General features: G+C 41.5%; 1 protein-coding gene across 1 annotated transcript in view; it reads right to left on the bottom strand.

Annotated features, from left to right (window-relative positions):
• Positions 1–13,531, bottom strand: part of ccdc149a (coiled-coil domain containing 149a) — a 136,045-nt gene extending 122,514 nt beyond the window's left edge. Inside the window, exon 1 of the mRNA XM_060826638.1 lies at positions 13,425–13,531. Within this exon, the coding sequence (XP_060682621.1) occupies positions 13,425–13,472 (48 nt within the window). The 5' untranslated portion in view covers positions 13,473–13,531. The remainder of the gene's footprint in view (positions 1–13,424) is intronic.
• Between the last annotated feature and the right edge of the window lie 263 nt (positions 13,532–13,794).

The following is a 13,794-nucleotide window of genomic DNA, read 5'->3' as shown; positions in this document are numbered from 1 at the left end:
GAGGGAAGGTTTACAGCAGTGGAACGGGGTAAAGAGGTGGTGTGGTGGAGGGCTGTCTGGATGATAGAGGGGGGAAAAGCATGTTATTTGAAATTGGTGGACATCAGGGATGTTTGAGAGTGAAATGTCCCCTCGTCTGAGCAGATGCAGCGGAGCAATTGGGAGAAGAAGATGGAGGACACTGGGTGGGAAGAGGTGTAGTCCAGGTAGTTGTGAGAGTCTGTGGGTTTATAACAAATGTCCCTCTGGAAACTATAGCCGGAGATGGAAATGGAGAGGTCAAGAAAGGGGAGGGAGGTGACCAAGATTGACCATATGAATTGAGGGCGGGATGGAAGTTGTGGGTGAAGTCAATGAACTACTCCAGTTCAGCCTGGGTGCAGGATGCTGCACGGATGCAATCATTGATGTAACGGCAGAAGAATTGGGGCACAGTGCCTATGCAGATACTGAAGAGGGACTGTTCGATGTAACCGAAAAAGAGGCAGGCATAGCTGGGGCCCATCGGGTGCCCATGGCCACCCCCTGGATTTGGAGGAAATGGGAGGAGTTAAAGAATAAGCTATTAAGGATGAGGGCTAGTTTGATGAGGCAGAGGAGGGTTGTGGTGGAGGGGGACAGAATGGGTCTGTTGGAGAGGAAGAAGCTGAAGGCTATCCTTGTAGGGTATGGACATGTTTAAGGACTTCACGTCCATAGTGAAAATAAAGTGCTGGGGGCCGGGGAGTTGGAAGTTACTGAAAAGGTGGAGGGTGTGGTTCGTGCGTGGATGTAGGTGAGAAATGCCTGTACCAAGGTGGAGAGGATGGAGTCGAGGTAGGAGAAGATAAGTTTAGTAGGGCAGGTGCATACCGAGTCAACAGGTCGGCAAAGTAGTTGGGCTTCTGGATCTTTGGGAGCAGGTAGAATCGGGCAGTGCTGGGCTAGGGGACTATGAGTTTGAAAGCATTGTAGGGAAGATCACCAGAGGCAATGAGGGCATGGACAGTCAAGTGATTTTGGCCTGATGGGTAACGGTGGGATCATAGGCAAGGGGGTGTTAGACGTGGTGTCGGAGAGTTGGGGTTCAGCCTCTGCAACATAGAGGTCCATCCTCCAGACTACCACCATCCCACCTTTGTCAGCGGGTTTGATGGTGAACCAAGGGTTGGTGGAGCGAGCGGTGCAACTGCATGTATGGAGGGGGTGAGGTCGGAGCGGGTGAGGGGGGTGGAGAAATTGAGGCAACCGACGTCATATCAGCAATCAGCACTGAAGAAGTTTCAGGCAGGTACAAGGCCCATGGGAGGAGACCAAGTGGAGGAGGAAGGTTGGAGGCGGCAGAAGGAGTCCTCAGAGGGAGGTTAGGAGCACTAGACAAAACAAAATATGAATCATGCATAAAATCTAACCACAGGTGAAAATGATCAAATTCCTTCAAAAGGTGCGTTTAAAATGTTACAAAATGATTACTTCAAATATGATGCTTACAATTATGTCAGTATTAGTAAACACACATCAGTGTTTACAAGAAATTTAAAGAGTAGACTCAGAATAAAAATTTCTAAAGTTAAATAGGCCATTGAAAATTATCCACGTAAAACTGGCCAGCAGTCATATAGTACAACAAATAGACCAAAACGCTGGTGCACTCTGTTCCAACTTTACCTGTCATTACCCATGGGGCCTTGCTTGGGATGGGCCTCCTCTATTAAGAAGGGAAGAGACTCACAGGAGTAGTTTCTATTTCTCTAAAGGGAACATGTAAGTGGGCACAGTGAAAGCAAGCACACTGACTGACAAGCCAGCACAAGTAAAGTCCACTTTGAGGTTAGGTATACAGTGCAACCTTGGTTATCCAAATTCGGTTAACCAATTAACCAGATTTCGGATTATCTGAACAAGATCTCAAGGTCCCGATGCTTGGGTAAACTGTGTTATCCGAACATTCGATTATCTGAACATTTGATTATCTGAACAAAATACTCCCCGCCCATGTCGTTTGGATAATCAAGGCTGCCCCATATATGCTGTTAAAAAACAAATTGGCAAGACTTTTCAACCACTTATGACAGAAGCCAAAAGGTACAAAGGATGTTTCTGGAAGGCATTGCTACCATCTGCTGTATTGACTCAAAGATCTCAGTTGAGCAATTTTCTAATTTTCTCAGTCAGATGGATTCCTGAGACAGACAAGGCAAGTCAATAATGGCAAGGACATCTTTGACCACATTTACATTAAATGAAGATTCCTTTTAAGTTATGCATCAATCTTGGGGCATTCTGCAGCCCAAAAGGTAGTCACAATCCTGTCCTAATGATCAAGCTGCTGAGCTTCAGCCAATGCATTTTCACTTACCATTCAACAACCATAACTTAAATAAGGAAGTCAGCTATGATATCCTCATTCAAGCATTTCTAGGAAGCGTTAAGAGTATTGCGAAACAATTTAGGACATAAACTTTTATATCCCCCCCTCAAATCTCCATTTCAGAGATTGAGTGGTCAATATATATGCTGCTGCATGTTATTCTGAGTCATGCAAAAATGAAATTTAAAATGTTTTAAACAGCATTCCTGACTTAGAAAAAAAATGTTTTGTTGGCGTGGCAAAATTATTATTCCCAGGACAATTTTTTAAAACCATTTATCAAAATACAGCTGAATAAAATGTTTCCAGTAATAACTATATAATTTTTAGTTTGCTGATTGATGACATATTATAATTCACTCGTAAAAATGTAATATGTGGGGTAGTCCAAAGTAAACTTTGTCTCTCTCAGTATCTCAGCCTTGAATATACTGAATGACCCAGTCTCTGCAGTGTTCTGTAGTAAAGAATTCTACAGATTCACAACCCTCTTCTCAGGGAAAGAATTCTTCCTCATTTCTGTCTTAATTGGGCAGCTGCTTACTCTGAGATTATGTCCGCTAGACACTCCCATTAAGGGAAGCAATCTCTCTGCATCTATCCTGTTTAGTTCCTTAACAATCTTATATGTTTTCAATAAAGTTGCTTCTCATTCTTCGAAACTATAGTGAATGACAGGCCCAACCTACTGATCCTCTCCTCCATACCTGGGATCAGGCTAATCAATCTTCTCTAGACTGCCTCCAAAGCCGTAAATCTTTCCTTAGATTACGGGTCCAAAACTGTTCGCAGTATTCAGTGTGGTCAAACTAGTACCTCGTATACTTTTATCAAGGCTTCCCCATTTTTATACTCTATTCCCTTCAAATAAAGGCAAACATTTATTTGATTTCTATAATATCTGTTGAACTTGTATGTTAGTTATTTTTTAGTTATACATAAGGACGCCTGAATCTGTCAGTGCTGTAGCTTTCTGCAGTCTTTTTCCATTTCAATAATTTTCTGCTCCTCCATTCATCCTGCCAAGGTGCATAAGCTTATGTTTTCCCACATTATATTCCACTTTTGAAGCTTTTGTCAAATGCTTGAATTATCTCTGTCGCTCTATAGACTCATGTTATCCTCATCATCTGAGGTGGCATGGTGGCACACAGCACTGGGACCCGGGTTCAGTTCCAGACTCAGGTAATTGTCTGTATGGAGTTTGCACATTCTCCCCATGTCTGCATGGGTTTCCTCCGGGTGCTCTGGTTTCCAAAGGTGTACAGGTTAGGAGGATTTGCTGTGCTAAATTGCCCATAGTGTCCAGGGATGTGCAGGCTACATGGATTAGCCATGGGAAATGCAGGGTTACAGGGATAGGGTTGTGAGTGGGTCTGGATGGAACGCTCTTTGGAGGGGTGGTGTGGACTCCAGGGGCTGAATGGCCTGCTTCCTCACTGTAGGGATTCTATGTTTTGCCTTACCACCAATTTTTTGTGTCATCTACAAATTTGGTTAATCTACAATCACTTTCGTCATCCAAGTCATTAATGTATGTTGTAAATAATTGTAGATCCAGCACTGATCCCTGCAGAACTCTATTAGTTACAGGTTGCCATCCTGAAAATGCCTCCATTAACACAACTCTGATTTCTATTAGTTAGGCAATCCTCTACCATTATAACATACTACTACAACACTATGTGGTCATCTTATTAATAGCCTAACATATAATTAATATATTACATCCACTGTTTCCCTTTTATCTATCCTGCTTGTTACGTCCTCAAAGAATTCTAATGAATTTGTCAGACATGACTTCCTTTCATGAAACCATGGTGATTCTGCTTGACCATATCATGTATTTCTAAGTGTTCTGCTGTTACATTCTTTAAAACACACAAACATTATTCCATTATTCCAACAACACATGTTAAGATAACTGGCCTATAGTTTCCTGCTTTTTTTCTCCTTCTCTTTTTAATTAAAATGTTACTTTGGCAGTTTTTGAATCCTCAGGGACTCTTCCAGAATCAAAGAATTATTGGAAGATTACACTCAGTGCATCCACTATCTTGGTAGCTATTGTTGCCAGGGTTGGAAGATTTGAGCTACAGGGAGAGGCTGAACAGGCTGGGGCTGTTTTCTCTGGAAGGTTGGAGGCTGAGGGGTGACCTTATAGAGGTTTACAAAATCATGAGGGGCGTAGCTAGGGTAAATAGACAAAGTCTTTTCCCTGTGGTGGGGGAATACAGAACTAGGGGGCATAGGTTTAGGGTGAGAGGGGAAAGATATAAAAGAGACCTAAGGGGCAACTTTTTCACGCAGAGGGTGGTATGTGTATGGAATGAGCTGCCAGAGGAAGTGGTGAAGGCTGGTACAATTGCAACATTTAAAAGGTGTTTGGATGGGTATATGAATAGGAAGGGTTTGGAGAGATATGGGCCAGGTGCTGGCAGGTGGGACTAGATTGGGTTGAGATATCTGGTCAACAAGGATGGGTTGGACTGAAGGGTCTGTTTCTGTGCTATATATCTCTATGACTATGACTCTATGACTATAAGACAATTTGGGAAGATTGTTAAACAAGTATTGAATCCCTGGAGGGAGAGGAGAGAGGGCACAAAAACCAATCAGTTATGATAAATCTAGTATGACATTGGTTGGCTATAGCTGGAGATTTGTGACTCTTTAGCCAGAATGACTAGGGCTTTTTCAACATCTCGAGGTTTACTTGAAATGGTACCAGGGATAAGGGTCTTCACTTATGCCCAAAGATGAAAGAAGCTGTGGTGGCTTTCCGTCGAATAGAGGATTTAGGAGCAGATCTGACAGTGGTGTTCCAAATCACCAAAAGTTTGGATAGAGTAATTAACAGCAAATATTTCCAGTAGAGTGAACAGGGATATAAATTAATTGGCAAAAGAACCAAAGTCAAAGGAGAGGAAAAAAAATCATACAATCAGTGCATTGCCTGAAGGATTTGCAGAACTTGACCTTTAACAACTTTCAAAAGGAAACTGGTTAAATGTTTAAAAGGAAAATAATTCCAGAACTCAGGAGAGCAGAAAGGGAAATGTAACTCATCAGACAGATCCTTTTAAGAGCCAACACAGACAGAATGGGTTTGTTGGAATTCTTTTAAATTGCATTCTTCATTTATGCTAAAACTATCTATCTTGAATATTCCAATTCTGGCCTTCCCTGTGCCTATCTTAGATTCAGTACAAAATTAAGATAAACCAAAACTCTGCTCCCATATCTTTTACTCAAAGTCCGTTCACCCATCGCCACTATACTTGCCAACCTACATTGCCTCCCTCTTTGGCAGGGCCTAGCTTTTCAAATTCTCATCCTTGTTTTCAAAGCCTGACATGAGCTCACCGACAGATTTCTGTAAACCCAGTTTTACAACCCTCTGATCCAAAATCTCTGTAATCTTCCACTTATGGTGTCTTGAACATCACATCTATAATTGCTCCATCATTAGAAGACATGATTTCACTTATCAAAAGTGAATTTGGAATTTGGAATTCCCTCTCTAAACCACTCAGCCTTTCTACCAATTTCCTCCTTTAAGAAATGCCTTAATACCTACCTCTTCGGCTATCTGCATTAATAGCTTGTCATGTGGCACGGTTTCACATTCTGTTTTAAATGCCCCTGTGAAACACCTGGGGACACTTTATCAGATTTCTGGGGTTACAACTAAGTGTAGCACCTACATTTAACTTCAACAGGTTGAACCCAGGTAACTATGGGTCTACTGCCACAGCTCAGTTGATGTCTTGTTAAGTATCTTTAAGAACATATCTGTGAAGCACTTTCAGACATTTTCCTGTGTTGTATGTGCAATAAAAATGCAAGTCATTTGTACTGTTTTATTTGATTATCCTAAATTAATCAAATTATACACAGGAAATTTATCAAAAATTAAAGAGCCCTGTATAACTCAGGAATAATTATTAGCTGTGTGGACTCCCTTACATGTTAAATAATAATTTAAGATTTTTATTATTGAGCTTGCTCATGTTTCACCTCCTCTTCCTTGCCTACACTGGCAGTACTTAACACTTGACTTCGTAACATGCCACATTTGGGAGTGGATTTGCCACAGGCATCAACCACTGTCACTCAATGTGACCCAGCAAAGTTTCCACAAATCATTCCACAATATGGAACACTTTTCACTGGGACATCCAAAACAAGTGAGACAGTATTACTGAAGTAGTGGCATTAGGAAAGTGTCCACTAGTAGGCTTACGAAAAGCACATTGGTGCAGGAACCCTGCTAAGAACCTTTCCTGAATATAAAATCTATCCAACTGATATAGATCAGGAATCATGGGAGAGATGCTTACTGGCTGTACAGAAATCTCAACTCATCACTACCTAGTCAAAAAAAAAGTAAGTCCAAGCATCTGTCTTAGGATGACGTACTGAGCACCAAGAACGATGCACCAAAAGGAATTAAGATCTTCAGAAAAAGGATGAAATTTGGAAATGAATTCACAAGCATCAATTTTTCAGCATCTAGTGCTCCCTCTGCTAATTGCCACCTTTTATTCTTATTGCTGAGACCATATTCAGGTTTGGCTGTTGTTTCTACTGGCACAGCTATAAATTCTGTTACTAATGTGTCAAAAGATTGCCAGCAAAACAACAATATTTTTTTTAAATAGTTTGCATACCAAAACTATGTTCTTAGTTCTCTTTTACATTAAGTTTGAATAGGCTCTTGTAACAGGAAACCAAAGTATGTTTCAAAGTTCAGCAGTCTATTTTCAAGTCTTGATTAATATTCTACCAGATAGCATAAAAACAGTTCTGCTGGAGGCAACTATTGACAACTCATTTCATTCTTGAAATACTGACTGTTTCTGGCATTATATAGCTCAATGTAACTGCAATAATAACAATATCAACACCCAATATAAGCAATTGTCAACAGCAAACTAACTAGTTTGTGGAAATTATTGACAAACCCCTTACCCTCATGAACTGGGAGTGGTAAAGCCATTCTGTACCATCCAAAAGCCTCTGACTGTCACACTTAATAGTCATCAACACCAAATTTGTCACACACAATGTAAATAGGTCATTAAAATACTTATTAGGAATGTCAGAACATGCTTTAGTTTTTATATGCTTGTGAACTCCATTCGGAGAAAATTAGCTTAAAGAATGCTGTTCCTTTGAATGAAGAAGCCTAGAAAGAATATGTTGAGTAACTCTGAGTAAATATATAATTAATCTCCACAAGGTTTTTTTTATTTTAACCACACATCTATATCTCTGGACTGTTAACACTATCAATGTTGAGAAAGACAATAGATTGACTAGGTCCGCTTTGGCATGAACCCATAGAATCACTTGTTCATTACACGACTGGTTTAGGTTACTCTCCACCACTCAATCAACTGTTGCTCAATCAATGTTTCACTTAAGAAATATAAAGCTAATGAAGCGAAATAACTAATAGTTTCTGAGAACAGTAGATTGCTTTATGGGCAAGTGTTAAATTGTGAGGATAGTTCGCTTAAATTAGGGTTGTATTCCCTGGAATTTTAAAAGTTAGAGACAATTCATCTGTTACTGATGCTATGAATGGCTGCCTGATTAATACCTAAAAGAGGCGGGGGAGGTGAAATAGGGGAGAGAGGGTCTCAACTAAGGTGAAGGCCCAGAGAAATGAGATGGGCTTTCTACTGAGCCCACATTATCACTCATTCATCTCCAAGTCCAAATCTGATCTGTTTATGAGGTCAGAGACCTAACTCAATACCAACTATTTGCCCAGCACAAAAACAGAATGATCAGTATATACAGATATGGGCTTCCCAAGTTGGAAAATTTTCCAACTCAAACTTCTCACCAGGTTAGTGAAAACCCAGCCTTCACTGAGTCTTATTTATTTGCCCCTCTTTTCTCCCCCTCCAACTCTCCATCAGTACACTGTATCTGAACACCAAGTGCTCCCATTGCCGCCTCGTGCTTTCTTTCTTTCCCTTTATCACGACCACTTCAAAACATGTAATACAAAGGACTCCATCTCCGATTAATTTTTATTGCTGCAATCCCATCATTAATATTGCATTTCAGCTGCTGCTTGTCCCAATTTTGAGTGGGCTTTATTTACAAAAACTGATCTTGTGTAGAATTTCAGGTTATTTTGCCAGATAGCTTCTCAGAGACTCCTCATGGGCGAGGGATCTGAGACTGAGAGCCCCTGTTTTATTTCAAGACCTCAAGTACAATAAATGAAAGGTGAAAATTTTAGCACACATGTTTATCTCATTTTCTATTCAATGAAATAACAGAAATCTAAAACACATATATCATTGAAACATTTATTTCAAAAGAAACCAGTATAAGTGATAGCCAACTTTCAAAGGTATGTTAATTCATGTGTTGACTGACTAAACAACATAGGATCCTTAAATCATATTAGGGCGTTATCTTTTGACCTAAGGCATAGGCCCCTACAGTCAAAAGATCAGAGGTGATAAAACCAATACAAGGCAGGTTAAGGTGTACACTGAGAACATGAAGGAAGATAGAGTGAGAAATAAAGAGATATATTCTGAGGAAGAGTCACCGGGCCTGAAACGTTCACTTTGATTTCTCTTCACAGATGCTGCTAGATCTGCTGAGTTTTTCCATCAAATTCTATTTTTGTTTGTGATAGAGAAATATTAGTTTGGGAAAGACTTTAGACATTGTGGGTTGATTACAGACTAAAGAAACTTTTACACACAGTGTGAAATGAGCAAAATAATAAATTGTATCTGTACTTTTATTAGTTCTGTGAGATCATAGTTCCTTGAAAGTGGAGTCGCAGTGGACAGGATAGTGAAGAAGGCATTTGGTATGCTTTCCTTTATTGAACACAGCTTTGAGTACAAGAGTTGGGAGGTCATGTTGCAGCTGTACAGGACATTGGTTAGGTCACTTTTGGAATATTGTATGCAGTTCTGGTCTCCCTCCTATCGGAAGGATGTTGTGAAACTTGAAAGGGTTCAGAAACGATTTAGGAGGAAGTTGCCAGGATTGGAGAGTTTGAGCTATAGGGAGAAGCTGAATAAGCTGGGGCTTTGTTCCCTGGAGCGTTGGAGGCTGACGGGTGACCTTGTAGAGGTTTATAAAACGAGGAGGGACATGGGTAGGGTAAATAGATAAGGTCATTTCCCTGGGGTGGGAGAGTCCCAAACTAGACAGCATAGGTTTAGGATGAAAGGGGAAACATTGAAAAGGGTCCTAAGGCATAATTGTTTCACACAGAGGGTGGTGCATATATGGGATGAGCTGCCGGAGGAAGTGGTAGAAGCTGGTACAATTGCAACATTTAAAAGGTATCTGGATGGGTATATGAATAGGACAAATTTAGAGGGATATGGGCCAAGTGCTGGCAAATGGAACTAGATTATTTTAGAATATCTGGTCAGCATGGACAAGTTGGACTGAAGGGTCTGTTTCTGTGCTGTACATGAGTAAAACCATTTTATCATTTTTTTAATAAATATATTTATTAGCAAAAAAAAGTTTGACTTCACAAAAATATAAAGTTATTAAAAATACAACCAATAACAAATACCAGTATGATAAAGAGAAAAAAAACACAAATTACAATACGACTACTGTCTAATAACTACAAATCTACCCTATAATACAATACAAAACAAACTCTAACCCAATAACACAAAACAAAGCAACACCAATAAATAAGTGACTAATAGATCAAAAAAATTAAGAAAAGCAAAAGAAAAAACAAAAAAAACACAAAACAGCTATGCTTGATGCAAAGCTCCCCCTCCAAGGCCCAGGGCTCAACAAACCTACCGTCCCAGTTAAACAAATGCTTAGTAAAGACAGCTGCCAAATCTATATCCAAATAACTCAAATAGGGCTATCATGTCTTATAAAAATGGTCTGTTGTGTGGTGCACCACGTTTGTAAAAAAAAATCCAAGGGAATGTGCTCCATAATTAATTTCTACCATCCCATCAAGCCCAGTGGGTTCTCAGACACCCAATTCATCAGAATATTCTCCCATGCACAGTATTCAAGAATATTAAATAGTTTCTTCCCATGTCTGTCTAAAGATGATAAATTCAATAGATCTAAGAGGAGAGATATCTGGTCTACTTCAGTCCTCAATACCCTCCCTATCTCTCCCACCACAGCGCTCCAATAAACACAGAGCCGTTGGCATGTCCAGAAGCAATGGATAAGAGTACCTACATTGAAGATGTCCCTTTTTTAAACTTCACCAGACGGTCCGGTGCCAGATGATCCCTGCGCAGAACTTTTAACTGCGTAGTGTATTAGAAGAACTGCAGTCCTGTGTAAAACCTGTCTGGTCCTCTTTAACAGTAATGGGCAACACCTTTTCCAAGCTCAGCGCCAAGATCTTTTATAGATTGAGATCTTTTGAGTATTCTCCCATATGTTCCCCCATGTTTCAGAAGAGATCTCCACTCCTAGCTCTTGGTCCCAGATCTCACATAACCGGTTAATATCCTGCCAGTCCCTGCCACTCAGCAGGCGATAGAGGGCACTAACCAAAAGGGTGCTTGTGAAACCTAGCAACAACCTCTCTGTATCGGGCTTAAAGGGCTTAGTGAGAAGTGTAGTCTTCATCTAGATGAAATCCCTAACCTGCAAAAAGATCTTTGCTGGGCAACCTGTATTTGCAGCTTAGTTGCTTGAAAAAAATCATAACCTTCCCCTCAAACAAGTCTCCCAAAGTGGAAACTCCTCTCGCTGCCCAAGTTTCAACCCTGAATCCATCATCACTGGTTGGAACCCTGGCAGAGCGTAAGTGGCGAAGTCTTGGACAAGCAATCCTCACTCTGAAGCATCGCCCTCCATGCCTTGACCGCACTAATAACAATGGGGTTCCGGCAGCAGTCAATAACTGCCCTAATTTTATCCATGAACAACAGATTAATAAGAGGGCACATGGCCTAGGAAGCCTCGATATCCAGCCATATTGAGCCCAGACCGTTACCTACCCAATCACAGACAAAGGATAGCAGGGAACTCAACTGATACCTCCTGATATCTGGGAGATTAACTCCTCCCCCTCCTTGAGGAACTGCAATTTAGTAAATTTGATGAGAGGCCACCCACGATGCCAGACAAAGGAACCAAACCACCCCATAAGCTTCTGCAGCATTGACATGGGAAACATTATAGGGAGCATACGCATGGGATAAAGCAAACAGGGAAGAACATTCATCTTAATGACAGATATTCAGCCCAGCTATGAAATTGGAACAGCCTTCCATCTCTGGAGATCCCAACTAATATTGTTGAGCAAGTGAGCAAAGTTAGTCCGAAATAACAGATCAAACTTAGATTAGATTAGATTAGACTTACAGTGTGGAAACAGGCCCTTCGGCCCAACAAGTCCACACCGACCCGCCGAAGCGCAACCCACCCATACCCCTACATTTACCCCTTACCTAACACTACGGGCAATTTAGCTTGGCCAATTCACCTGACCCGCACATCTTTGGACTGTGGGAGGAAACCGGAGCACCCGGAGGAAACCCACGCAGACACGGGGAGAACGTGCAAACTCCACACAGTCAGTCGCCTGAGTCGGGAATTGAACCCGGGTCTACAGGCGCTGTGAGGCAGCAGTGCTAACCACTGTGCCACCGTGCCGCCCAAACTTGTGGGTAATAAAAATGCCTAGGTTTCAGAACCCCACCCGTGACCACTTAAAAGGGAACCTAAGGCTACTTTCAACCTCTGACACTTCCTTGAGGTAGCCTCTGATTTTGCAAAGTTGATCTTATATCCTGAAATAACCCCAAATGAATTAATACATTGTATCAGATGGGATACGGAGGTCATCAGGTTCGATAAAAACAGAAAGACATCATCCGCATACAGTGTAAACTTGTGTACTCTCAAGTCCACTTCCGGAGTGGTCATGTGGGCGTTATGACAAATGGCAGCCTTGACGACTACCCCTACCAATCCTTAAATCCCCAGACTTCACCCCGTTGGTGATGACTGCAACCAGAGGGTGGTGATATAAAACCTCCACCCCCCTAGCAAAGACACCCCCAACCCAAACCACTCTAAGACATAAAAAAGATATGGCCATTCCATCCAGTCAAATGCTTTCTCTGCACTTTTGGGAATCACCAACTCCTGAATTGATCTTTGCTGACAAACTTGGATCATGTTGAGCAACCTTCTAATATTATGAGAAGACCTGCAGCCCCGTGTAAAACCTGTCTGGTCCTCTTTAACAATATGGGACAACATCATTTCCGATCTCAGTGCCAAGATCTTTGACAGAATCTTGAATTATTGTGTTTTAAGATAGCTATCGATTAGTTACAGGTTGCCAAGTTTCTGATTTTAAATGCCAACTATCCAATGTTTGAGTGAACAGCTGAAAATTCAAAGCTTTAAATTAGATATTTTGTAAAAAGTTTGCCTTTCAAGTTTATTTTCTTCATGTAAAATAAAGGATGTAGGACGTATAGGCTTCATTGTCCTCCACTCTTCTCCTTCTGGGTGTTATTGCACTCAGAAAAGGCAGCACTACGTGAGAACAAGTGCAAACATTTCCCCTGTGTCCACGGAGGGGACGGGGGATGGGGAAGGAATCAAACAGTCCTGCTAACTGGTTGTCCTGTTCAAACAACTTCTTTTGTTTTTCTTCCCCACATGGAAATGGTACAAGCCGGATTTTTTTCAGCATTAGATATGCAGCAGTGGGACCTGACTCTACCTGCGCTCCTGCGCACTGGCTGCAGCAGTAATCCTGACGTGGAGGATCTTGAGCCGGATCCGGCAATTCGGGCCGGAGATGCTGAGGCTTATCTCCGCCGCTCTCTCTGCTCGGGCTGACAGGGAGTGAACTCGCAGTCTCGGGCGCCTGTTGTAGCTTCTGGGCTTAATAACCGAATCCCTCACGTTTCGCACCAAATTAAATATATAAACATTCTGTAGCTGCCAGACTGTCCCTGCCGGAGCAAGTATTTGTTTCATTTAATTCCCCACATATGGCAGGACGAATGGTATTTCCTGTAAACCGTGTTTAGATTGATTGCTGCAACACACTCACCTCATTCACCAGCCCCTGCCATTCGCCTTCGCTCCTCTTTGAAGTCATCTTATTACAAATATACAGACACAGACGGCAAATGCAGCTACCAAAACAAAATTATTCGCGAGCTTTGGGATCAGTGAACCGTGGGCAGTCGCTTCCTCCCGGTACTACCTCACTTCCATGTGTAGACCAAGCCCAACGTCAGGTCAACCCGGGGTAATAGAAGCCAAGCTGCAGCAGGAGATTCATTTAACAATGCCTACACTGTTATTACAGCCTGATCCTGGATAATTATTAATGTATTCCTATAACGTGGAAAGAATATTTGCTTGCAAACTTTATTTAATTGTCTTATTTTCTTCCTGACATCTCTCAAATTATTTTA

This window comes from Hemiscyllium ocellatum, chromosome 1 (assembly GCF_020745735.1).
Source record: "Hemiscyllium ocellatum isolate sHemOce1 chromosome 1, sHemOce1.pat.X.cur, whole genome shotgun sequence".
NCBI classification, from domain to species: Eukaryota; Metazoa; Chordata; class Chondrichthyes; order Orectolobiformes; family Hemiscylliidae; genus Hemiscyllium; species Hemiscyllium ocellatum.
The sequence above is the reverse complement of the archived record's forward strand: the minus strand, read 5'-3'. Positions and strand labels throughout refer to the sequence as shown.